Below are 26,759 nucleotides of genomic sequence, written 5' to 3'. Positions count from 1 at the left end.
AAGCGGCTGCTATGAAAACAACAAAACACGACACGCATGCGCGCAGTTTAAACGCACCCGCGCGAACTTGATAATATAGCGCATGCGCAAACTCCCCCCCCCGCCCGGAGCTGGGAAGTCTATCGCGCCGGACCTGATGGCGCACGCGCGCAGTCAAGAGAAATCCGTCCTCCCGCGCAGCCCCTCAGATCGGCGTCGTCGCGCAGAGGCGGTGGTTCTAGCGCGGCCAGTGCGCATGGGCAAGCCCATCATCTCCGTCTCTCTCCGCGCGCCTAGCGAGTGACGTTGCCGCGCCTGCGCAGTACAGGCGCGCTCTCTGTGACGGCCGCTTCGGCCCTTTCAGCATCCGGGCTCCTAAGCCGGATTCCTCCTTTTGTTTACTTGGTGGGGAAGAGGCGGGGTTACTGTTGGCTCCGCTGAAGGAGTCAGTCAGCTGAGCGAGGGCAGAATCCGTGTCTCCGGGTTCCGCACCTCAAGAGAGCCCTTGAGGCGGGTAAGTGGGGAGGGCCCCTTCCGCTTCTCCCAATCCCATAATCCCCCGGGGAGGGCCTTTGGCCAAGGGAGGCTGTAGCGCAGGCTCTCCTGTGCCGAGAGCCGCCGGCTGAGGTGGGTGTGTCGCGGGGGGGGGGGGTAGGTGAGGGAGCCTACCGAAGCTTCTTTACTCAGGAGCAAGCCCGTTTGAGTTCAGTAGGATTTACTCGGCAGTAAGTGCCTTTAGGGTGACAGCCTTCGTGGAGCCTTGGGTTGGGTTGGGTTATTTATTTATTAATTTAAAAGATTTTCAACCTGCTTTTCAGGGCGCGCCACCCTCAACGCAGCTTACAATATTATAAAAGCACAAACATACAAATTACGAAATGGCTATCCATCCATTTAATACAGGAGCAGGCCGCACTGACTTCAGTGGGATTTACTCCACAGTAAAGGGTGTTCAGAGTGACAGTGGAACCTTGGGTTGGGCCGGGCCATGCATGCATGCTTCCATCCATCCTTTGGACACCATCCATTTTGGTCAGAAGCAAATCCCATTTAGTGAGATTTATTCCACAGTAGGTGCAAGGAGAGACAAGAAGGCCTTCTTAAATGAACAATGCAAAGAAATCGAGGAAAACAACAGAATGGGAAAGACTAGAGATCTCTTCAAGAAAATTGGAGATCTCAAGGGAACGTTTTGTGCAAAGACGGGCATGATAAAGGACAAAGAAGGCAGGGACCTAACAGAAGCAGATGAGATTAAGAAGAGGTGGCAAGAATACACAGAAGAACTATACAGGAAAGATCTGAATGTCCCTGATAGCCATGATAGTGCGGTCACTGAACTTGAGCCGGACATCCTCGAGAGTGAAGTCAAGTGGGCCTTAGGAAGCATTAGTAACAACAAAGCTAGCGGAGATGACAGTATTCCAGCCGAGCTATTTAAAATCCTAAAAGATGATGCTGTTAAAGTGCTGCATTCAATATGCCAACAAATCTGGAACACTCAACAGTGGCCACAAGACTGGAAAAGGTCAGTTTACATTCCAATTCCAAAGAAGGGCAACGCCAAAGAGTGTTCAAACTACCGCACTATTGCGCTCATTTCACATGCCAGCAAGGTGATGCTCAAAATCCTACAAGCTAGGCTTCAGCAGTATGCGAACCGAGAACTACCGGAAGTACAAGCTGGGTTTCGAAGAGGCAGAGGAACTAGAGATCAAATCGCCAACATTCGCTGCATCATGGAGAAAGCAAGAGAATTCCAGAAAAACGTCTATTTCTGCTTCATTGACTACGCTAAAGCCTTTGATTGTGTGGATCACAACAAACTGTGGCAAATTCTTAAAGTGATGGGAGTACCAGACCACCTTACCCGTCTCCTGAGAAACCTGTACGAGGGTCAAGAAGCAACAGTAAGAACCAGACATGGAACAACCGATTGGTTCAAAATTGGGAAAGGAGTACGACAAGGCTGCATATTGTCACCCTGCTTATTTAACTTATATGCAGAGTACATCATGAGAAATGCCGGGTTGGATGAATCAGAGGTCGGAATTAAGATTGCCGGGAGAATTATCAACAACCGCAGATATGCAGACGATACCACCCTAATGGCAGAAAGCGAAGAGGATCTCAAGAGCCTCTTGTTGAGGGTGAAAGGGGAGAGTGCAAAAGCTGGTTTGAAACTCAACATTAAAAAAGCTAAGATCATGTCATCTGGCCCTATCACTTCCTGGCATATAGAAGGGGAAGAAATGGAAGCAGTGACAGATTTTACTTTCTTGGGCTCCAAGATCACCGCAGACGGTGACTGTAGCCATGAAATTAAAAGACACTTGCTCCTTGGGAGGAAAGCTATGGCAAACCTAGACAGCATAGTAAGAAGCAGAGACATCACCTTGCCGACAAAGGTCCGTCTAATCAAAGCTTTGGTTTTCCCAGTAGTAATGTATGGCTGTGAGAGCTGGACTATAAGGAAGGCTGAGCGCCGAAGAATTGATGCTTTCGAACTGTGGTGCTGGAGAAGACTCTTACGAGTCCCCTGGACTGCAAGGAGGTCAAATCAGTCCATCCTAAAGGAAATCAACCCTGAGTGCTCATTGGAAGGACAGATACTGAAGCTGAAGCTCCAATATTTTGGCCACCTAATGCGAAGAGAAAACTCCCTGGAAAAGACCCTGATGCTGGGAAAGACTGAAGGCAAAAGGAGAAGGGGACGGCAGAGGATGAGATGGCTAGATAGCATCACGGATGCAATGAATATGAACTTGAGCACACTCCGGGAGAGAGCGCAGGACAGGAAGGCCTGGCGTGCTATGGTCCATGGGGTCACGAAGAGTCGGACACGACTGAACAACAACAACAAGGTGCCTTTAGGGTGGCAGCCGTAGCGGAGCCCTGGGTTAGGTTATTTAGTTATTTAAAAGATTTCTAAACTGCTTTTCAGGGCACACTACCCTCACAAGGTGGCGTACAGTATTATAAAAACATCAACATACAAATTACAAAATGGTTATCCATCCACTTTAGTCAGGAGCACATCCCACTGAGTTCAGTGGGATTTACTTTGCAGTAAAGGCACAATCCTATGGATGTTTAGACAGAAAAAAGGTCTACAACTCCCAGCGTTCCCTAGCCAGCCATGCCAGCCATTGTCTATAGGTGAGAATACTGGGCTCCAAAATTAATTCAGTACTTGAAAGATTCTATTGTACCTGTGACCAGAGCACTCAGGGTGATCTTGAGATAGAAAATGAAATCAGGGAGACCTCCACACAAAGAAGTGTTGCAATATGGGTTACTACCACATCGATTGGATAAATGCATGTTCCAGTCACAACAAAGAAGTTAAATTTCTTGATGCCCTAAGCTACTGTGCCGTAGAACATGGAATCAACCAGAGGGGAGGTGACCTTGGATTTAATCCTAAGTGGTGTCACCCAGGACCTAGTACAAGATGTAAATGTTGTTGAACCAATTGGAAACAGTGACCACAGTGCTATCAGGTTTAATATATATTTAGGTGGAAAATTGCCCAGGAAGCCCAACACAGTCACATTTGACTTCAAAGAGGGAACTTCTCCAAAATGAGAGAACTGGTGAAAAGGAAGTTAAAAGGGGGAGCCAATTAAATCCCTTCAAAATGCTTGGAGATTACTGAAAACCACAGTAATACTAGCTCAGTTAGAATGTATACCACAGGTTTGGAAAGATAGCACCAGGTCGAAGAGGTCACCGGCATGGTTAACAAATGTCAAGGAAGCTATTGGAGAACAAGAGGCTTCCTTCAGAAAATGCAAGTATTCCCCAAATGAGGAGGGGAAAGGCAGCACAAGCTTGCACAAAGGAGATGCAAGTAGACAATAAGAGATGCAAAAAAAAAAGCATTTTGGGGAGCATATCGCTAACAACATCAAGGCCAATAAATATTTTTTACAAATATATAAAGCAGGAAACGAGCTAAGGAGGCAGTTGATGACAATGGAGTTAAATCACTGCCTTGTTGTGGTGAAGGGGCTTGCGTAACTCAGTGAAGCCATAAGCTATGCCGTGCAGGGCCACTCAAGACGGACAGGTCATGGCAAAGAGTTCTGACAAAATGTGGTCTACTGGAGAAGGAAATGGCAACCCACTCCAGTATTCTTGCCAAAAAAAACCCCATGGAACGTATCACAAGGCTAAAAGATATGATGCCGGAAGTTGAGCCCCTCAGATCGGAAGGTGTGCAATATACTACTGGGGAAGAGCAGAGGGTATTTCCAAGTAGCGCCAGAAAGAGTGAAGCGGCTGGGCCAAAGCCGAAAGGACACTCAGCTGTGGATGTGTCTGATGGTGAAAAGAAAGTCCGATGCTGTAAAGAACAATATTGTTTAGGAACCTGGAATGTAAGGTCAATGAATCAAGGTAAGCTGGAGGTGGTCAAACATGAGATGGCAAGATTGAACATCGACATCTTGGGAATCAGCGAACTAAAATGGACAAGCATGGGCAAATTTAATTCAGGTGACCATTATATCTACTACTGTGGGCAAGAATCCCTTAGAAGAAATGGAGTAGCACTCATAGTCAATAAAAGGGTGAGAAAAGCAGTACTGGGGTACAATCTCAAAAACGATAGAATGATCTCAGTACGAATCCAAGGCAAACCATTCAACATCACAGTAATTCAAGTCTATGCCCTAACCACTGGGGCCGAAGAAACTGAGGTTGATCGGTTCTATGGAGATCTACAACACCTTCTAGAACTAACACCAAAAAAAGATGTCCTCTTCATCATAGGGGATTGGAATGCTAAAGTAGGAAGTCAAGAAATCACCAGGATAACAGGCAAGCATGGCCTTGGTGTACAAAATGAAGCAGGACAAAGGCCAATAGAGTTTTGCCAAGAGAACGCGCTGATCATACCAAACGCTCTTTTCCAAAAGCACAAGAGGCGACTCTACATATGGACATCACCAGATGGTCAATATCGAAATCAGATTATGTCTTTTGCAGCCAAAGATGGAGAAGCTCTATACAGTCAGTAAAAACAAGACCTGGAGCTGACTGTGGCTCAGATCATGAGCTGCTTCTTGCAAAATATCAGCTTAAATTGAAGAACGTAGGGAAATCCACTAAACCATTCAGGTATGACCTAAATCATATCCCTTATGAATATACAGTGGAGGTGATGAATAGATTTAAGGGATTAGATCTGATAGACAGAGTGCCTGAGGAACTATGAACGGAGGTCTGTAACATTGTTCAGGAGGCAGCAACTCAATCCATCCCAAAGAAAAAGAAATGCAAGAAAGCCAAGTGGCTGTCTGAGGAGGCTTTACAAGTAGCTGAAGAAAGAAGGGAAGTGAAAAGCAAGGGAGAAAGGGGAAGATCTATCCAACTGAATGCAGAGTTCCAGAGAATAGCAAGGAGATACATGAAGGCCTTCTTAAATGAACAATGCAAAGAAATTGAGGAAAACAGTAGAATGGGAAAGACTAGAGATCTTTTCAAGAAAATTGGAGATCTCAAGGGAATGTTTTGTGCAAAGACGGGCATGATAAAGGACAAAGAAGGCAGGGACCTAACAGAAGTAGATGAGATTAAGAAGAGGTGGAAAGAATACACACAAGAACTATACAGGAAAGATCTGAATGTCCCTGATAGCCATGATAGTGCGGTCACTGAACTTGAGCCGGACACATCCTCGAGAGTGAAGTCAAGTGGGCCTTAGGAAGCATTACTAACAACAAAGCTAGCAGAGATGACAGTATTCCAGCTGAGCTATTTAAAATCCTAAAAGATGATGCTGTTAAAGTGCTGCACTCAATATGCCAACACATTTGGAACACTCAACAGTGGCCACAAGACTGGAAAAGGTCAGTTTACATTCCAATTCCAAAGAAGGTCAATGCCAAAGAATGTTCAAACTACCGTACAATTGCGCTCATTTCACATGCCAGCAAGGTTATGCTCAAAATCCTACAAGCTAGGCTTCAGCAGTATGAGAACCGGAAGTACAAGCGGGTTTCGAAGAGGCAGACGAACTAGAGATCAAATCGCCAACATTTGCTGGATCATGGAGAAAACAAGAGAATTCCAGAAAAACGTCTATTTCTGCTTCATTGACTACGCTAAAGCCTTTGATTGTGTGGATCACAACAAACTGGCAAATTCTGAAAGAGATGGGAGTACCAGACCACCTTACCTGTCTCCTGAGAAACCTGTACGAGGGTCAAGAAGCAATAGTAAGAACCAGTCATGGAACAACCAATTGGTTCAAAATTGGGAAAGGAGTACGACAAGGCTGCATATTGTCGCCCTGCTTATTTAACTTATATGCAGAGTACATCATGAGAAACGCCAGGTTAGATAAATCAGAGGTCGGAATTAAGATTGCCGGGAGAATTATCAACAACCGCAGATACGCAGACGATACCACCCTAATGGCAGAAAGCGAAGAGGATCTCAAGAGCCTCTTGTTGAGGGTGAAAGTGGGGAGTGCAAAAGCTGGTTTGAAACTGAGCATTAAAAAAACTAAGATCATGGCATCTGGCCCCATCACTTCCTGACATATAGAAGGGGAAGAAATGGAAGCAGTGACAGATTTTATTTTCTTGGGCTCCAAGATCACCGCAAACGGTGACTGTAGCCATGAAATGAAAAGACGCTTGCTCCTTGGGAGGAAAGCTATGGCAAACCTAGACAGCATAGTAAGAAGCAGAGACATCACCTTGCCGACAAAGGTCCGTATAACCAAAGCTATGGTTTTCCCAGTAGTAACATATGGCTGTGAGAGCTGGACTATAAGGAAGGCTGAGCGCTGAAGAATGGATGCTTTCGAACTGTGGTGCTGGAGAAGACTCTTCTGAGTCCCCTGGACTGCAAGGAGGTCAAATCAGTCAATCCTAAAGGAAATCAACCCTGAGTGCTCATTGGAAGGACAGATACTGAAGCTGAAGGTCAAATATTTTGGCCACCTAATGCAAAGAGAAAACTCCCTGGAAAAGACCCTGATGCTGGGAAAGATTGAAGGCAAAAGGAGAAGGGGACAGCAGAGGATGAGATGGCTAGGTAGCATCACCGATGCAATGAATATGAACTTGAGCACACTCCAGGAGAGAGTGGAGGACAGGAAGGCCTGGCATGCTATGGTCCATGGGGTCACGAAGAGTTGGACATGACTTAACGACTCAACAACAAGGAGATTGTGGAGAAGCTGAATTAATTCTTTTCATGTGTCTTTGCTGCAGATGATATAGGACAGATACCTTTGCCTGAACTGAAGTTTTCAGGAAGGGAGTCTGAAGAACTGAGGCAAATGGTGGCGACCAAAGATGAAGTTCTCAGACTTATTGAGAAATTGAAAGTATATAAATCACTGGGACTAGATGGTGTCCATCCTAGAATTCTTAACTCAAATATGAAATTGCTTATCTTCTAACAAATATATGTAACATGGCCCTAAGATCAGCCTCTATACCTGGGGATTGGAGAATGGCAAATAGAATCACAATTTTTAAAAAGGGATCGAAGAGAGATCCAGGAAATTACAGGCCAGTTAGCTTAATGTTTGTTCCAGATAAATTGGTTGAACGCATTATTAAAGATAAAATTAGTAAGCGTATAGAAGGACAAGCACTGTTGAAAAAGAATCAACATGGCTTCCATAAAAGCAAGTTCTATCTCACTAACATTTTGGAGTTCATAATAAACATCTGGACAGGAGTGATCCAATGGACATTGTTTAGTTGGACTTCCAACAAGTTTTTGACAGTGTCCCTCACCAAAGATTTCTGAGCAAACTTAGCAGTCATTGAATAAGAAGAGAGGTCCTCTTATGGACCAGTAACTGGTTGAAGACCAGAAAGCAGAGAGTAGGAATAAATGGAAAATTCTCCCAATGGAGGGGTGTAAACAGTGGGGTCCCGCAGGGATCAGTATTGGGACCAGTGCTTTTCAACTTCTTCATAAATGATTTGGAATTACGGGTAAGCAACAAAATGGCCAAGTTTGCTGATGACAGCAAATTATTTAGAGTGGTTAAAACAAAAAGGGATTGTGAAGAGCTCCAAACTGGGAGAATGGGCATCAAAATGGCAGCTATGGTTCAGTGTAAGCAAGTGTAAAGTGATGCATGTTGGGGCAAAAAATCCCAGTATAAGCTGATGGGATCTGAGCTAGCAGTGATTGGCTATGAAGGAGATCTTGGGGTTGTGGTGGACAGCTCAGTGAAAATGTCAACCCAATGTGCAGTTGCTGTGAAAAAGACAAACTCCATGTTCAGCATAATTCGGAAAGGAATTAAAACTGCCAGGATTATATTCCTCCTATACAAATCTATGACCACACCTAGAATACTGTGTACAGTTCTGGTCAGTGCACCTAAAAAAGACATTATAGCGTTGGAAAAAGTGCAGAAAAGGGCAACTAAAGTGATCATGGGGCTGGGGCAACTCCCATAAGAGGAAAAGTTGCAACAGCTGGGATTGTTTAGCACAGAAAAAAGGTGAGTAAGGGGAGACATGATAGAGGTGTACAAAATTCTGCATGATGTGGAGAAAGTGGATACAGATACATTTTTCTCCCTCTCTCATAATACTAGGACCCAATCGGGTCACCCTATGTAGCCGATTGGTTGGAGATTCAGGACAGATAAAAGGAAGGTTTGGGGGTTGGATGCGATGGCCTTGTAGGCCCCTTCCAACGCTACTATTCTATGATTCTATGATTAAGGACTTGTTCACACAGCACATAGTAAAACTATGGAATTCACTTCCATACAATGTAGTGATGGCCACCACTTTGGATGGCTTTAAAAGGGGATTGGATAAATTTATGGAGGATAAAGCTATCAGTGGCTACTGGTCCCTATGGCCATATGCTACCTCCAGTATCAGAGGCAGTATGCCTTTATGTACCAGTTACCGGGGAACTTGGGCAGGAGGATGCTGTTGCACTCATGTCCTGCTTTCCCATAGGCAGCTGGTTGATCTCTGTGTGAACAGAATGCTGGACTAGATGGACCCTTGGTCTGATCCAGCATGGCTCTTCTTATGGTCTTAATACTGATCTGCATTCTTCGGATGTCCTAACTGCTGGCAATAGGAAATATATATAGTGTTTTACTGAGCATCTGTGTCTTTGTGTGTGTGTGTGCGTGTGTGTGTGTGTGTGTACATACCTGTGCATCTGTTTTTTATTTAGGGGATTTGTATCCTGCTTTTTGACTAACATCCTTAGAGCAACAAATGCAAGTAATACATTAAAAGCCATACACTTAAAAGAAAATGAAACCAGAGATTTTTTTTTCATTTTCTCTACTAGGTTTTTCAAAGCACTGAAATATGTCTGGGTTCCTTGAGAACATGAGGTGCTCTGAGTGTGTTGACTGGGGTGAAAAGCGAAATACAATAGCTTCTATTGGTGCTGGAGTTCTGGTGCGTATACTTAACCCTCTTATTTGTCATTATTCTCTTCATGTCTTCCTTAGTCTTGTCCCTGTTAAGTTGATGCAAAACTCCCACTGGTGTCTGTAGTACTTTCATTTGACCCTTATCCTCTAAATATATGCTTATTAAAAACCCAAGTATTTAAATTTAATTGAATAGTTATATGCATATAGAGTGACAAATTCCAGAGTGGTAGGCCTGTTAGTGTGTTGCAGCAAACAAACCTCACACATAGTCTTGTGTAACCAAGTAAGATATTTATTGTGCCATATACATTTGTGGACTAGCACACTTTTGTCAGATACAGGAAGTGTTATCAGTTGGCAGGTGTGTATATATATATTAAAAGATTTATAAGCAGCCTTTAAAAACACAAAATGCACAAAAAAAAGAAAAATAATAATAAAATAATAATAAAATCAAGACTATCAATTAAAACTAGGGGTGTGTGTGTATGTGTATACACACACACACACACTAAAGTCCTGACTGAATTATTGGCCAAGGTAAATAAATATGTCTTTAGGTCCTATTTCAAGGCCTACAATGATGGGACCTGCTGGACATCAATTGAACAGAGTTCCACAAGCATAGGGACAGAAGGCCCTGTCCTTCATGCCTGCCAACCTTTGACAGAGGGCACACAAGCAGGGCTTCTGATGTTTCTCTCGGAGTATGGGCAAGTTGGTATGGGTAAAAGCTGTCCTTCAAATAACGTGGACCCAAACTGTTAAGGGTTTCAAAAGCCAATACCAGTACTTTACATTGGGCCTGAAAACACAGTGGGAGCCAGCATAGCTGGTAAAATATAGGTGTCACATGATCAGACTACCTATCACCTTCCAGTATTATAGCGGCCACATTTGATACCAGTTGAAGTTTCCAAATTGTCTTGAAAGGCAGCCCAATGTAGAGTGTGTTACGTAACCCAGCCTGGATATCACTAGAGTACAGATAACTGAAGCAAGGTCCATCCTCTCCAGATAGGTTCACAGGTGGTATAACAGCCTAAACTGGTAAAAAGCACTCCTGATCATCACTGCCAGCTGACAACAGTGCCTAGTCCAGGAGGAATCCCAAACTGTGTAGTTGGTCATTCAAGGAGAGTGAAACCTTGTCTAAGACTAGTTCCAAGCCTCCATCCTGAGTGCTCAGTTTCCATACCCACTGTACTTCCATGTTTTCTGGATTAAGTTTCCCTGGAACATGAAAGTAGAGCGGAGTGTCATCCACATATTGATGATCCCTCAGCCCAAACTTCCAGGTAAGTTCACCTAGCCGTTTTATGTGGATATTTAAAAAAAAAAATAGTAGACAAGCTAGAACCTTGTGGCAGCTCATAAGACAATGGCCATTGTGTAAAGCAGTAGTCTCCTGGTATCATCTTCTGGAACCGATTCTCCAGGAGGGACTGAAACCACTGTAACATCATGGCTTCCAAGCCCAACTTGGATAGACAGTCCAGAAGGATACTGTGGTTGATAGTATTGAAAGGCACCGAGAGATCCAGGAGAACCAAAGTGGTTGTTGTACTCCTATGCATTCACTGGCGTGAAGTCACCCATCAGGGCAATCAAGGCTGTTTCTGTCCCCAAGCTGGGTCTGAAAATGGATTGGAAGGAATCGAAATAATCAGCATCATTCAACACTGCGTGAACTAGGAAGCACCTATACTTTCCATCACCTTGCCTAAGAATGGAATATTAGACACCAGGCGGTAATTATTCCAAACCATTGGATCTGAATTTGGTTTCCTTAATAAAAGGCAGTGGGGACTACACCATCCCTCAAAGAGGCATTAACCAACTCCAAGATCCATATCTCCAAACCAGCTCTTGCAGATTTCAGTAGGCAGGATCAAGGGAACCCACAGTAGGCCTCAAACCTCCAAACCATTTGTCCACATCCCCTGAAAAGTATTCATAACAATGTATATAGATATCCATATGTACATAAAAAAAGAACAATTGGACCAAAAGGCCACAGAATACAAAAGGAATTGTCTGCGACAATTCTGTACCAAGCCCAGACAGGTATGAAAGATAAGAACAGTGGCGCATTCACAATAGAAGTAATTGGTGATAATAGTATCTTTCTAGTTATGCTATGCAAATGTTACACCTATAGCATGAAAGAAAACCACAGTTCCAAACTCAGTAGAATCAAACTTGATGATAAATTCTAGTTTGCAAGTTCACACTGGAGCTTCTTTTGACGTCTTTGATTTGGTTCACATGTAACAGCAGCAAAGTGTGGGTTAATTAATTAACCCACAATTTGCCAGGTCACATGCCACTGTCTCTTCCAGTCGGCCTGATCATAGGTTGCTCCGTGACATGCTAACCTGGGCACTATGGCTTCTTTATGGGTTAAACAACCCAAAGTTAACCAGTTTATTCATCACTTACACTTGGGGTAATTAATGTATAACCCATAGTGCCCAGGTTTGCATGTCATGGAGCAGCCTACAATCGAGCCACTTGCAGGTTGCATATTTAATGAGACAGCGGCGCACAAATGACTGGGCAAATTGTGGATTAATTAACCTATGATTTGCCACCCTTACATGCGAATGCACCCTTTTTCTTGAAGTATTGCTACTCATTGTCAACAACAGAGTGCCCTTGGCAATTGAAATGTTCTCCTATGAGCTCTTGAGTGTTGCCATTTTTAATGTCACATAGAATGGTGGTGTAAGATTTACAGCAGCATTGTGTTGATGTTCACATTGGAAACTGTTGTGTTCAAATAGTTTTTTACAGGCTGGTGGATTATCATAGATGCAGCTGTTAAATACCCAGATTCGAAACAGTTCAACCATTCATACCATGCTTGTGGAGTTATAGCTACGGTTGCATTCCTAATGTAGGTATCATTCCCATCACAGTACTACAAATATTCTTGTAGAATTTGTATTTAAAATGTACCTTAAAATGTAGGAGCTCATACATCAACTGGATTTCCTATATTTAATCAAACTATTTATTGTTCCTTGTTTTTAATAATAAAATGATCTAATACATGTGTGGTACAGGTTATGTAGGCTAATAAACTAAAGTACTTTTGGTTTTGTTGGCATAGGATTATTCTTTTATAACTTTATCCTAGACATGCTTACTCAGAAACAGAGATGTAAAATTTCCAGGAATTTTGAGGCCATGGAACAAAACTGTTCTTTTCCAGTTTTTTTCCCCAGAAAAAAATGGAAATTTGGGGGAAATTTTAAAAATAAGCAATCATTTTTAGCACTCTTTACAGATCTGAAGTCACTTTGTTGGTTTAAGACAGCCTTCCCCAATCCAGTGCCTTTCAGATATTTTGGTCTTCAGCTCCCATCAACCTCAGGCAGCATGGCCAATGGTCAGAAATGCTGAGCACTATAGTCCAAAACATCCGGAGGGCACCAGGTCAGGGAGGGCTGCTTTAGGAACATAAAGCAGCCTTTCTGTTCCTAAACTTATTTCTGTATAACTTACTTTGCTCATAAAATTATCATATTTTAAAACTTTTAAAAGTAAACTAAGTAAATATGTAATTATTGCCTGAATAGATTAGAACTACATTAAAGGACTGCTAGAGCATCAGAAACACAGGACTCTATAGAACAAAACCCAAACTGTCAAGAATACGTTTACTGTCAAGAAAGCACAATGGTGAGTGACTCTACTCACATGTTGGGAAACTGAGCATAAATGTATATCAGTAAAGTATACTTTAGATCAATAATTTTAATAAGGAATGAAAGAAATAACTATGCTGGGAATCTTACAGGGTCTATTAAAAAAATTTCCCCATGGCTTCATTATTTCCAGAGATTTTACATCTCTAGTCTTTCTATAAAAGTGTTCTTATTACATAGTTTTTAGAAATCATTTTGAGGGGAGTAGAGGCTGGGTAACAATATATAAATACTTTGTCTTAAATTCTAAAAGAAAATATTTTATAATCCAAAGCTGTTCAATTTTTCTGGGGGTTTTCTGGGCCTTCACACCTCTACTCAGAAATAAGGCTCATTGAATTCAGTGGGGTTTAGACAAAGTAAGTAGGCATAGGGTTGTAGCCCTGGTGTTTTATTTGGTCCAAGAGAATTCATACTTGTCCTTTATTTCATCATAACGAATTAAAACAGTAGTGTTTATTCTGGCATGGCACCTGATGTATTTGGGCTCTGTTCATGCCTTGCTAGAGAAATTATACAAAATTTACTTATTTCTGTCTTATTTCTTTGTAAGCCACTCTGGGAGCCTTTTTTGGCAGAAGGGCAGGATAAAAATACTAGAAATAACCAACACGCAACACATGTGTATGTGTAGATTTTACTCTTGAACATGAAAAAGCAATGCCCATAATTGGAGACCCTGTCTCTAAACCATCAGGACTTTCAAACATGCAACAGAGATTTTTTTGTTTCATCCCAGATTAGCACATGTGTGCCTCTTTTGCATTGCAGCCTGCCAATAGCAGCAGGCATGTACCTGGTGGACCGTAACATATCTCATAGTGGCATCAATATGCACCAGGGTCTGGTTGCTTCCATCTTGGCACGGTGCACTATTGAGTATGGAACTCGCAGACTGCTTACTTGGACATGGAAGATGTGCATGGTTACATCAGATTTTTGAGGTGTGAAGCTTTAGCTTGTATGTGTTTGTGTGACTGTCTGCGCACATTGAAATGTGTGCGTAACTGTGTAGGAAGTTGGTGCTTCATTTGGGATTGTGACTCCCAATCCAATGACAACAATACCACTTGGTATTTTCTTTCATCTCAATTCTAAGCTGTTTACATTTTTTTCAGTACATCTAGCACCAAATGCAAGTTAGTATAGATGTGCATGGAGAGAGACTAGATGGTTTCAGCTGTATATACCTCATAGAGAGCTGGTATAACATAGTGGCTAAGGGACATAAGGTTGTGTCCAGTGGTGGCTTTGCCTTAGAAGGAAGAGCCTCTGCATGCGCATCAGAGCACCCAATATTTGCCAATCCCCTTAAGCCTCCCATCCCCATTGGGAAAGCTGCTCGGGGGGGGGGGGGGGCTTCAGAACAGAATGGGATATGGTGTGTGTGTATGTGGGGGTGCAATAGGTAGGGGGGAATCAGCAAAAAATGGGTGCCCCAATTTGCACAAATGGAAGCGTTGCCTGTTAAGGCAAAGCTGCCACTGGATACAACACTGAACTATAAAGCAGGAAGCCCCTAGTTCCACCTCTGCCATGAATTTTCCAGGTGGCATTAGGCAAGGCCCCCGTTAGGCAAGCCTCTTAGCCCCCCAACATGAGGTTAATGATATTGGCCTACCTTACTGTGTTGTTAGGATTACAAGGCAATGACTGTGAAGTACTTTGAACGCTCAGAAATGCTAAAGAGATGCTACATTCCAAGTATCTGAATGTGTTGAATTCTTTTCTTTTATTCATGTAGGATCAATGCAGTATCCAATGGACAAGTGCGTGGGGATAGTTACAGTGAAGGCTGTCTTGGGCAAACAGGTACTCTTCATGACTAAAAGTTATAGCTGTTGCTCCACTCAACTTATGGCTCAGCACTGAAGCAGCCTGATTTCCACAGCTTTTGCTTTTGAACAGTTTTTCAGACTGTTGTATAATTTTGCATCTGCTCCAGAGTAATCCAACTTTTTTTTTTCCTGGACTTTGATTATTTTTATTGCTGTACTTGTGCTCTTGTTTTTTATCTTTGTTATATTTTTACTCCTCCTGTTACATGCACAGGGTTGTTCAGGTGTTCCTCTCGTTGTTACTCCTAAGAAAATCAATGCAAAGATAATTTTTTAACACTATAATGGCCCCCCCGTTATCTTGAACACATCCATTCAAGCTCATTATTTATTATAGGAATGGTGGATAGAATAAGCAAAAATCCTCACTTCTTCTACAAATAAGCAAGTTAGGATAAAAAAGAATGATTTGCTGAACTCGGAGAATCTTGCTGCGTGCAGGCGTATCTGTGAAATAACATATCCACCACTTTATTTCCCCCACTCAGCTTGAAGCCAGCTTCTTCCCGCCTTGGTGGTCCATTCGACAAAGATACTAATTGACTTGGTGCTTTTGTTTGCTCCCTCACCCCCACACCTCGGGGGGGCTGCCTGCTTTTTTTTTAAAGCACAGCATGAGCGTTCAGTTACTTGAATATTCATTTGGTGCCTCATTTGTAGGGGATGATAATCAACGTTTAAAAATAATAATAAAAAAAAAGCTCTGTGAAGGGCAGGTAGGAGTTGACCTAGTGACCTCACATGGGGCAGGCTCACAGTACACTCCATGGCAGGCTGCTGCAGAAATGGGAAGATCTGGTTCGCCCCAGGGTTGATACAGAAGGGAATGTGTATATGTGCAGTTCCCCAGCAAACTTAGGTCGTTATGGTCAAGCAGGGATTTGAACTCAGATCTTCCTGCTCCGTACACTCTCCACTACACTAGACTCTCGAAAGGGGCACTTAAGGTGCAGTAATGAAGAACGCTTGCTTCACAAGAAGTGAATTTAAAGACATGATGTATCAAGCTGAAATGTCTGCATTTTCAGTTTTTGCTTTTCCAGCTGTGGAAAACATGTTGTTGTTGTCGTTCAGTCGTGTCCAACTCTTCGTGACCCCGTGGACCATAGCACGCCAGGCCTTCCTGTCCTGCGCTCTCTCCCGGAGCGTGCTCAAGCCCATATTCATTGCATCGGTGATGCTATCTAGCCATCTCATCCTCTGCCGTCCCCTTCTCCTTTTGCCTTCAGTCTTTCCCAGCATCAGGGTCTTTTCCAGGGAGTTTTCTCTTCATATTAGGTGGCCAAAATATTTGAGCTTCAGCTTCAGTATCTGTCCTTCCAGTGAGCACCTAATATGCGTAGGCTTTACAGAGCTCGGCTGGGGGAAGCTTATTTGTGCCCTTTTCTGGCAAATAATGTTTGAACAATGGAGCTGCCCATTTAAAAAATACGTGTGTATGTGTGTATTCTTTTAAGGTGCTCGCATCTGGCTGTTCATCGGTTTTATGTTGGCGTTTGGATCTCTGATTGCGTCTATGTGGGTTCTCTTCGGAGGCTATGTTATTAACGGTAGGAAAACTGTTAAGGGCAGCCTTTTGAAATTAACACCTTAGCATGCGACCCATAAATTTTAGATTGTAAGTGCCTTAGGGGCAGGGGTCCTGTCAGTTGCTCATGAAACCCTTCTAAAGTGCCATGTACATTAATAGCACTGTATCAATAATAATGAGAAATGTCCTGTAAGTTGTCCTTCTACCCAAAGAATGGCCCTGAGGCATTCCTTTTCCAGAACCCAAACTGTGCTGGCCATAGCACTGTCTTCCTTTTTCTGTAGAGAGCTATGCTCTGAAGGTGCATGATGCAGGCCTGCGTCTGGTCAGTGCTTGGATGGGAGGCCCTTGGGAACCCTCTGTATACTTCCTGCTGTACTGAAGAAAGGTGGGGTAGAAATGTTAGGAAACTTAAGTTATTTAGGCTGCAATCTTATCCACACTTAACTAGAGAGTAAAACCCTTTGAACACAGTGGGACTTGCTTCCGTAATAGGATTGCATTGTCAAGCACCCAAAATTCAGTGCAGTCCTATACATTGTGCATAGCCCCTGTGTTCAGTGGGGCTTACTCCATAGTAAGCGTATTTAGGATTGCAGTCTTAGTGCCTGAACTTGCTTGCTGGGAACTCAAGAGGATACACGTGAAAGAGCAGTAGTTGCGTAAGTTGGATGTTGTTGGGAGAATGGGCGAAGAATAAACTTCTGGAAATCAGATAAACACGTTTTCCCTTCCATTCTCAGACAAACCAGACAAACCAGCAGTATACCCAGGAATAGCAGTCTTCTTCCAAAATGCTTTTATCTTTTTTGGGTAAGCACATGTTCCTTTTTCATTTCTTTGTCTGTGTTTAAATTTAACATGCATGAATGTTTGTAGCTCATCTGTAGCCAGGGTACGTGAAGAGGCTTTGGGCACCTTTGGTAGTAATCAAGGGTAGGGAGCAGTGGTGAAAATGAACAGCTGCAGAGTACTGGCATAAAGTTCAGGAGTGGTGTCTGGGAGTGCCACCGTAAGATGTGAAAGTGTAAAGGCCTTACAAAAACGTTGGACTCCTTTACATATTTATTTAGGATATTTATGTCCCACCTTTCTATTTACATACTAAATCACAAGGCAGCTCACAAAGAATTAATTGCAAAATACAGAATAAAAACCAAAAATAAAATCACCGTACAAAAATAAAATGGCCAAAGCGGCACAAAACAAGATAAAGCAGCAATAGCATCCAATAAAATAAAATGTTCAAAGCAGCAGTAAAATGACATCTTTGCGTTTTAGTGAAAAGCTCCAGAGAAAAGAGTTGTTATAACTTGATGCCTAAAACTGCATAAAATTGGTGCCAGGCCAGCAGGGGGAGGGGGTATATTCATAAATGTGATGCTGCTAAGGCAAAGGCTCTCTCCCCTGTTGCCACCTCCTTCACCTCCTGAAGGGAGGTCCTCCAAGAGAATGGATCATGGGATCTATGGAGATGGGCCACGGCTTGGCTAGAGCGCGTGCTTTGCATGCTGAAGGTCCCGGGTTCAACCCCTGACACCTCTAACTAAAAGGATTAAGTAGCAGGTTATGGAGAAGCTCTCCACTGGAAACCCTTGAGAGTCATTGCCAGTCAGAGTACTTGGCTAGATGGTTATCTCAGCATACAGGCAGGGAGTAGGAGATCCTTTATCACAAGGGTGTAGAGCCTCAGGCCCAGGGTCCCAGTCCAGCCTTCTGTGGTTCCCCAGAAGGCCTTTCCTCCGGCGCCACCCCCTTTTCCCAATCATCGATCATTTGGTGGTTTCCCAGCTTTTGTGGAATTTTTTGCCCATTCTAAAAATTTGAAATGCATCTCGTAAGGCTTGATTACTGGTAGTAAAAGCTTTAAGCCAAAATATGCTGGCCATTTTTTGGCCCCACTCACCACTGGAATGTGGCCCTTGAGAGCTTCTTTGAAAAGAAATTTGAGCCTCAGACTAAAAAAAGGTTCCTCACCCCTCCTTTATCGTGATCTTGTCAAAGAAGAAGCAGGTGGTACTTTATTTTCAAAAAGGGTTGCGGGCAGGGGGCTCATATCTGCATGAGAGCCCTTCTCCCTAATTCTGTATCTGTGGGCAAAGGCAAACCTGTAAATGCTCAGAATTACTTAACTTCATATCTGTCTCTTTAAAAGGGGGGCATACCCCAAGGTGGAAAGAGTGATACTGAAATGGGTGAGGTTAAGGAGCAAGGTGGGACTAAAAGACTGACAGTACCTGCAAGATAAGTTTTCTTGCTTATAATGCTGCTGGAGTTACAATTGGTTACAAAAACCTTCCAAGAAAAGCAAGATGAAAAGTTCTTTTTAGAAGGAAGAACCTTTTTAATGGCTTCTGTCAGTTTTCCTCTGCACTACAGGGTTTTTACAGCAGCCGCTAAGACACCATTTACACTTACACCAATGCTATAAATATCCTTGTAAATATCAGCTTCATGAATGCTATTGAAAGTGCATTCATGAACTTCTGTTTGTTGCTTTACTTAACTTCATGTCCAAATTTCAGGTTTCTTTGTATGTTGCCACATCTGTAAGCTATAGCAACAAGATGAATACATGATATAAGCATAAAAAATATAATAATTTAGGAATACCCAAGGCTCTGCAAAAGAACACCCTGTGTAAAAGAACCCTGTATAAAATAATGTTTATGCACACAAATGACATATGGGCTATTAAGCCACAAGAAATGCTCTGCATTTGATTTGAGCCTGCCAGAAATGGGAAAGACATATTTTAAAGCTCTAAAAGCAAGAGTAAGGTTTGCTTGGGAAAAGCCCCATTTCCTTGGCTAACCTCTGATTATGCACTGGTTGAGCAGCAAGACTTCTGTCTAAATGAAAGCCTCTTTTCTCTTACCACGTTTTAGAACTGTGTGCTACTATCCCCACATGTAGCTACCCTACATCATCAAAGACCAAGGTTCTATACAAGAAAGAGACTAGCACATTTTTGATGAAAATGTGTTTTTGACATGCTAAGGGCACTTCCAGATGTAGAGTCCGTTCACACTGTACCTCATTTATATGAGGCTTTATATGAGTAGAGGGTGGGAGCAAGTCTTTCGGGAAGGGACCCAGGGCTCCCTTATGAAACCCTAGACCGTCACTGCCAGTCAGTGCAGACCAGGCTGCAGAATCTTTTTTCTCTCAGGGGTTGCATACTGGCGGTGAGCAGGACCAAAGCCAGCTGTGGGCAGAGCCAGTGGGAGGGCGATGCTTCTCTCTCTCTTTCTGCCACCCTCTTTTCTATCTCATTATTCCTTCCTGCCCACTGTAGACAATACTGTGCTAGGTGGACCAATTATCTAACCGGAAGGCAGGTTCCTATGCACAGCCCACAAAATATTCTGTATGAGTTGATGCCTATGTGTACATTCATATACAAGTGCTAACACAATCGATCCGGTACAAAGGAGGTGTGCATCACATGGGTGGGTGTATTAGCACATGAATGTACATGCACAGACCGATTCATTCAAAGGGCATGATCCATACAAAGTTATGCCCTTTGCAGTCAAGTTTGTTTCAGAGGGAGAGAGTTATGGATGTGTTTAACTCTCCCATTGAAATAAGTTAAATTGAAGAAATTGTGCACTGTGTCCTGGTATTGTGTACTTTTCTGTGTATTTTAACTTGAATGGGTCTAAACAACCATAATAAAGAGTATTTGTATTTTGAAATCAGTGAGATTTAGAAGTGCTTAACTTTAGCTGGATTATGGCTCTGTGTTTAGTGGTGGAGGGAACTCCCTTCCTCACCGCATGTAAGCGTAAATACTAGGGTAAGTGTGATTTGTGTGTGATTTCTTATGAGAGGTGCTGTGCTGTGAATTATCATTAATTTGGGCACTACCAGTCATCCCAAATCTACATGTTTAAATTGCCAATCCTTTTACTGGTATTCCAGATTGGAGTGGGCAGGGTGGAGAGGCATAAAGCTACCATCGCTGGTTTGGTGTGGCAGTAGCTTGCCATTTGAGAGGGCACAGCTACTGTCATGCCAATTTAGTGATGGCAGCTCTAGCCCTCCTCAGCCACCTCCACAAACACAATAAGAAGGATCTCTTTTTAGGTGGTACTTTCCCACTAGGCATTCCCATCACTGCTGGGAGCAACATCTGAAAACACCTTAAGACTTTTTATTTTTACCCTGCATTTCAGTAAAATATTTTCACGATGCTGTTCTGCTCTCTTTGATGTGACCATCTGTAATAATTTGATGCAGTTAATCTTGTATCTCTTTTTTGTTAACAGAGGTCTGGTCTTTAAGTTTGGTCGCACTGAAGATTTGTGGCAGTGAATGACCTAGAGCATCTGTCCTGCTATTTTTAATTGCCCACTCCCATTTTGTAACACTTGTGCTCTGGTATCAGTGAAGATGAAAGCTCTCTACGTTATAAAAATCATGAAACACATTTCCTTTTTTTTTTCATTCTGAGACTGTTTTCTACTTGTGGCTTTTGACATTAAATATTGTAGCATGTGACTAAAATGTAAAACTGAGAAGGAAGAGGACCTTATGAAGTCCTCTTACTGAATGTTTTTGTTATAAATGACTATTAAACACTATAAATGTTTCTTTTACAGCTCTTTTTATATGTGGGGTGTCTTCACAGTAAAACTGCTATTTTTGAATATGAAAATATGTGACTAACACTGTATGTGGAAGATTTTTAAATGAAAGACGTTAATTCTGTGCATTAAAATGTAATAGAGAGATCTATCAGAATCATGCTTGCTCTCCAGATTTAGTAAGGTGGTGCAGCTTTCCCCCAACCTGATGCATTCCAAATGTGTTGGACTACAACTCCAATCATCCCCACCCAGTGGCCACGCTGGCTAGCATGGGAGTTATAGTCCAGCACATCTGGAGAGCATCAATTGGGGACAGCTGAGGTAGTGGCCTTCCAACTGTGTTTGGGGTTCCTCAGGGAGAAGATCAGCAATGGCAGCTAAGCTTCCTTCAAAGACAACTTGCTTGCACTACCAGCCTTCCCCCTACAATGCACAGTTTCAGAGTAGTGTGAATATGTCTTCACTCTTGAAGTGTGAAGAACAGTCCACTGAAGGTGCACTTCAGCAGAGAAGTCAGGGTGGAAAGTGAACGTGTGAAAATCAATGCACAAGCATGTGTGTAGGAGAGGGAGACTGAGTTAAAATTCAAATTTGACATCTCATTCTTCCCCTCTTCCCCACCCACCCCCATTAAAATCCTAAGTATCTTAAAGGAAAAAGGACAAACAGACCAGGTTTGTACATAACAAATAGCCAGCCATGGCTTGTTTAACCCACGGGTTGTCAGGGCTGTGCAGGTGTGAGCATGCTTCCAATTTGTTTCCTGTAAACAAAATAACCCAGGAACCATGGTTTGCTGTTGGGTTAAAACTCTGGGTTGTTTTTTGCTCAACAACCCATATTTCTGAGTTTGCACATGATGGAGCACAACCCAAGAACAGGGCGTTCCTGAGTGGTTTTGTGAACGGGTGGGAGGCAACACACTCACTCCAGACCAACCATGGGTAACCCATTGTTAGTTGTTACATGTAAACCAGATCAGAATGTGCGTTAAGAGAAGAGAATGTGGATGACAATTTCTTAAAGAAGCAGTGATGTACTTCATTTAGCCTTGCAAACAAATATTTCCTGAAAAAAGGTTAACACACAACCTCTGGCAGTTTTAATAAAACGGGTGCCAAGTCGCACTTTCGCATGTTCCTGTAGAAGCAAGCATTCAGTTGTCTGGCTTGCTGCAGTCTTGACAGCTGTATTTAATATCCAACAGCTAAATGGGGGAACTGGAAACAAAGAAATATTGTTGCATGAGAGGACAAACAAAAAACAGACATTTTTTAAAAACTTGTTTCTTTTATGAAACTCTATTATTTCTAATACTACATTCCTAAATGTATTTACTTAGAGTACAGCTCCTTTGATTTCAGTGTGGCTTAGAAGTAAATGACTTGTGATCTGGGTGTGCATGGGCATCTAGAAGTCTTCATTATCAAGCACACCATATAGAATATGGACTTTAATGTAGGGGCTTGTGGATTTTAGATTGCTCCAAAAGAGGTAATAACTAGGGGTGTGCACTGACCACATGATTCAGTTTGAAGCCCAGTTCGGAGGCCATCCACTTCTACTCAGACCAGAACCACAATACAGAAATCCAAACCTCAGTGCAACCCATTGACTATGATTGGAAATCAACTGCCAGCTATAACTTTGTCAGAAGTAGATAACATTTGCAGTCCCTTATGAGGGGATTATATCTGCCAAATTTCAGACAAATAGGTCAAGTGGTTTTGTGCTACATACCTTAATATTTTTATCTGTAAAGAATAAAACGGAAACTTTTGTTTTGCAGAACTGGATGAAACATGCAGGGATGGTTGCCCCTTCTGAGGGGGATCAAGCCTGCCAAGTTTCAGCTGAATAGTGCAGGGAGCTTTGTGCAAAAGCAGCCTACAGTTTGCTGGTTTCCACGCAAAAAAAGTGCTTTTCCCTCTGCATTTTTTTTTTCATAATTGTTAGAAAATGACATTCAGTATAAATGTGGCCCTAGTTAGGAAACCTGCAACATTTCAGAAGGATAGGTGTAATTTTTTTGTGGCGGGCAAGTGTTCATGTTTGGGGGTGGGGGAGGTGATTCACTCCCCCCCCCCCTTCATGTTTTGATTTTTTGCAAGTTGTATGAAAATGCCATATGTCATAGAGGTGTCCTTAAACAAAAAACCTGCAAAATTTCACAGTGATAAGTGCAAGAGTTAGGGAAGTATGACCAAATAAAACTGTAAAAGACTTTTGTGCTCAATTGGCCACCAAACCTTTTAATGTTCCAAATCCTGGGGGAGAGAACCCGCAAAGTGCAGTGAACGGTGGATAAGTCCTGCAATATATTACATCAATATCTCACCCACAAACCAATGGGATTGGAGAGCCCTGGTAAAACCATTCACTGCCATTACAAGCTAGAGCTGCCGGTCACAAAACTACACCCCCTCCGTATATAAACTGCTTGGGGAGAAATTCATCAGTTTTTTGAGAGGCACTGTCCGTGTCCTTCCAAATCTTCAGGAGTGTTCAACTTTGGACTTAGTCTTCAAAGAAGCCCCATTTTGATTTGGACATCTTCCAAATCAGCCCAGTTTGGTTCTGGATTCAGATGAATCTGATACACACCCCTAGCAATGCACAACCCTAGCTCTCTTGACTCTGGAGAACAAGCTGAAATGGCTTAGGTAGATTCTTCATATAATGCCTTTGAGAACAGAGTTTCCACTAGACAAGAGCACAGCCTTCTCTACCCAGTACTTCACTCTCATTAGTTGCCAAATAAAAACAGACGTAGCATTTTAAGAATAGTCAGAATGGGTTCTTCATTTACAATGGGAATCTGCATCTGCAAAAGTGTGGCGCAGACATAAATAGCAGTTAGCCTAGTAAGGATTTCACTCCTCTGCAAATCACGCAAACATGTCCTGTTCTCAACCCCGAACACAAGCAGGAATGCAATTCTCAGGAAATTTTCACAGTTTCCTGAACTTGCACATTTGCACAACTTTTGAAAGCAAATGCAATTTCCCCCATGCACACATTTTCATGCTTTAGCCTATGGGGGGGAAATGTGCACTTTCTTCAACTGGGAAAGGCACATTTTTTTCAATTGGGAAAAATGTGCACTTGAGAAAATGTGCATTTTTTCCAACTGAATAAAAAAGATGTTTGCATTTAGGAACACAAATTAACTGAAATATGCTCCAAATTCTTCCTCAAAGCTCATCAGTGAGCTCGAACATAGCAGGTTACCCCATCCCTAAGTATGGATCAGCAAATGTCTGCACATGTCAAGGTGGAATAATCAATCCACAGTTTGGCATCACCTTTTGTGTATTAGATGGACTATCAGCTTTAAGCTGCACTGTCATTTAAATGTACATATTCCATACTGTGTCTCCCCTCTCCTCGGATCTCAGACATTTACAAGATGTTGCAAAAGAGATAGTGACATGGGTGCTAGCCAGTAGACACCCACCATGCTGGCTTTGCACCCATACAAAGTGAGCTGTGTTGACAGCCTGCAGAATTGAATTTGTTTCAGAACTGGCCCTGAGACAGAAAAAGATGATTTTTGGATGGCCCTGCTACTACTACTGCTACCGCTCTTAAAATATTATGTCTGTCTGTACCCCATTAGGACACACCATTCTTGCAGTGGAATCCTATATGTGTCTTCTAATTCCAAGCCACAACACTCTGCTGAAACAGGAGTGCTCCAAACAATATATGCCAGGCTTCCTGAACCTAGTGCATCTAGAGGACATCAGGTTGGGAAAGGCTGATACAGACCTATGGATTAGAACCAGTGCTGTCCTACTAGCAGAAACCAGCTCTTGCCCACTACAGAAGGGCTCTTTCTGACTTAATGGAAGAGCATTGTGTGAGAAACGTGGATCCAAATCCAGAGAAACCCCTCTGTTTTTGCAAGACTGCACAAGCTCTGCTTCATATGCTAGAGAGCTTGTTGTATCTTTCTTATTTGCCATGTTTCTCACACACTAATGTGCAACCCCTTGTAGCACTGCACCGCAAGAAGTCTTCCACTAGTGCTGGCACAAGAGAGCATAGGACTGCACTCGGATATTTTCTCCTTCTGCTCACGTTCCTTAAATCCTAGCCTATATTTTTACATATTCCAGATGGGGTTGGGTATTTCTTAAATTGGATTTCTTAAATCGATCTGTGCAGCCTGATCCTTTTATGTTATATAGAAGTAAGTCCCACTGTAGTCAGTGGGGCTTATTTCCAGGTAAGTGTGCACAGGACTGGTGTCTTAAAACAGATTTTGGAGCTGCAGTAAAGGCAATACTAGCCTTGCCTGTGGATGAAAGGGAGGTTTCTCCAAATTAACTACAAGTGTGAAGACACCTTTGGAACATCTCTAGGGGGCTAATTAGCTTAGAACAAGAGAGTAAACCAACATGAAATGCATGTTTCTTTTAATTACATTTCTTTGCTTGCTTGTTTTTTTTTAAAGAATGGCACCTTCCCATTCCACTAATCAGCCTTCGCGATAGTGGTGTGGTTTAGGCAGAGGTGACAACTGTGCCGGTAGTACAGGGGCAGGCAGCTTGGTGCCTTCCAAAGATTTTGGACTCCTGCTCCTATAAGCCCCAGCCAATATGGCCAAGGGTAAGGGATTGTGGCACTTGTAGTCCAGAACATCTGGAGGACTTCAGGTTGCCCACCTTTGCTGTGGTGTAGTTCAATTAAACTCCTTGGCTATTTATAGCTATTTTAGGGCATATCTACTCTACAAACCTAAATCCCGTTTACACCAGTTTAAGTGACATGTCTTCTCCCAAATAATTATGTATATTGTAGTCTGGTGAGGGTACTGAGAATTTGGTTAGAGATCTCTGGCTTCACAAGACTACAGTTCCCTAAGGAGACTGAATGACTGTTAAACCAATTTAAGTCTATGGAGTGAAGATGTCCTGTGTGTCCTCTGATATGGCTCTATTGACTTCTTTTCTCTTGAAGTTCTATTTCTTTGCTACTGCAAGGATGGGGATGACTGAAATTAAACTAAGGGGACAGCAATCCTATGGCCCCTAGACAGCGTTGGGAAGGGGGGCATAGGATAGTTCGGATTCCTGGATCTGAGGTTGGAGTCAGTGCTCTGACCTTCGACCCTGGAGTCTGAGCTCCCGTCCTCCTTGCGGCTGGTGCAGAGAGGACTGTGCCAGTGACCTCGGAGGGAAGGTAAAGGAGGCGTTCCCATGAGTGAGGAGGGGAGGGGACTGGAGAGGCCAGCTTATGAGGAATCCTCCATCTTCCCCAGCATCCTTCCCTCCCTGATGCCTCAGCTAGACAGGTGAAAGAGCCCATGTAGCTGAAATGCAGAGCGGGAGGAGCACAGAGGCGAAAATCACCTCCGCTGCTTCTCCCGCTCTGCACTGGATGGCTGTAAGCCTCTGAGTTTGGGAGCTTATGGCCATCCCCCTAACCCTCTTTGCCTCGTGTATCCATTCTGAATTTGCTGGAGGGAGCGATCTTATGCGGATCAATGGTTGCCTCCGAGCCCAGGGATGACCACCTATCCAGTGCAGGGTGGGAGGAGAGGTGAGGAGTGGATCTCTTCCCTGCTCCCGCCGCCTTGCTTTCGTGGCTAGACAGCCGATTGTGGTCGTGGGACCTCGGAGCGCAGGAAGGGGCGGCCGGATGACACGTAGGATGTGTCATACTAGCACTTCCGACCTCCCTGCCCTGGCCCGCCCCCTGGAA

At 43.1% G+C, this 26,759-nt stretch overlaps 2 protein-coding genes across 8 annotated transcripts in view; one reads left to right on the top strand and one right to left on the bottom strand.

The window, feature by feature from the left end:
- Nucleotides 1–300: 300 nt before the first annotated feature.
- Nucleotides 301–22,112, top strand: TMEM50A (transmembrane protein 50A). Of its 2 annotated transcripts, XM_084815876.1 has the most exons (7): nt 301–493; nt 9,283–9,395; nt 12,160–12,272; nt 14,831–14,898; nt 16,382–16,474; nt 17,199–17,268; nt 20,730–22,112. In XM_084815876.1, the coding sequence occupies exons 2-7, from the start codon at nt 9,303–9,305 to the stop codon at nt 20,773–20,775; spliced, it is 483 nt and encodes a 160-aa protein (XP_084672002.1). In that variant the 5' UTR covers nt 301–493; nt 9,283–9,302; the 3' UTR covers nt 20,776–22,112. The 2 variants fall into 2 exon arrangements, with proteins under 2 accessions (XP_084672002.1, XP_084672005.1); XM_084815879.1 differs by lacking the exon at nt 16,382–16,474 and having other exon boundaries at nt 20,730–21,061.
- A 17-nt stretch (nt 22,113–22,129) lies between these two features.
- Nucleotides 22,130–26,759, bottom strand: part of LOC146338096 (RH-like protein) — a 39,893-nt gene continuing 35,263 nt past the window's right edge. For all 6 annotated transcript variants that reach the window (XM_084815873.1, XM_084815871.1, XM_084815874.1 and 3 more), the window contains one exon: nt 22,130–22,270. In XM_084815873.1, the coding sequence (XP_084671999.1) occupies nt 22,244–22,270 (27 nt within the window). In that variant the 3' untranslated portion in view covers nt 22,130–22,243. The remainder of the gene's footprint in view (nt 22,271–26,759) is intronic.

Source organism: Heloderma suspectum, chromosome 10 (assembly GCF_057233095.1).
Source record: "Heloderma suspectum isolate Gila_16-S chromosome 10, 16-S_ref, whole genome shotgun sequence".
Lineage (NCBI taxonomy): Eukaryota > Metazoa > Chordata > Lepidosauria > Squamata > Helodermatidae > Heloderma > Heloderma suspectum.
The sequence above is the reverse complement of the archived record's forward strand: the minus strand, read 5'-3'. Positions and strand labels throughout refer to the sequence as shown.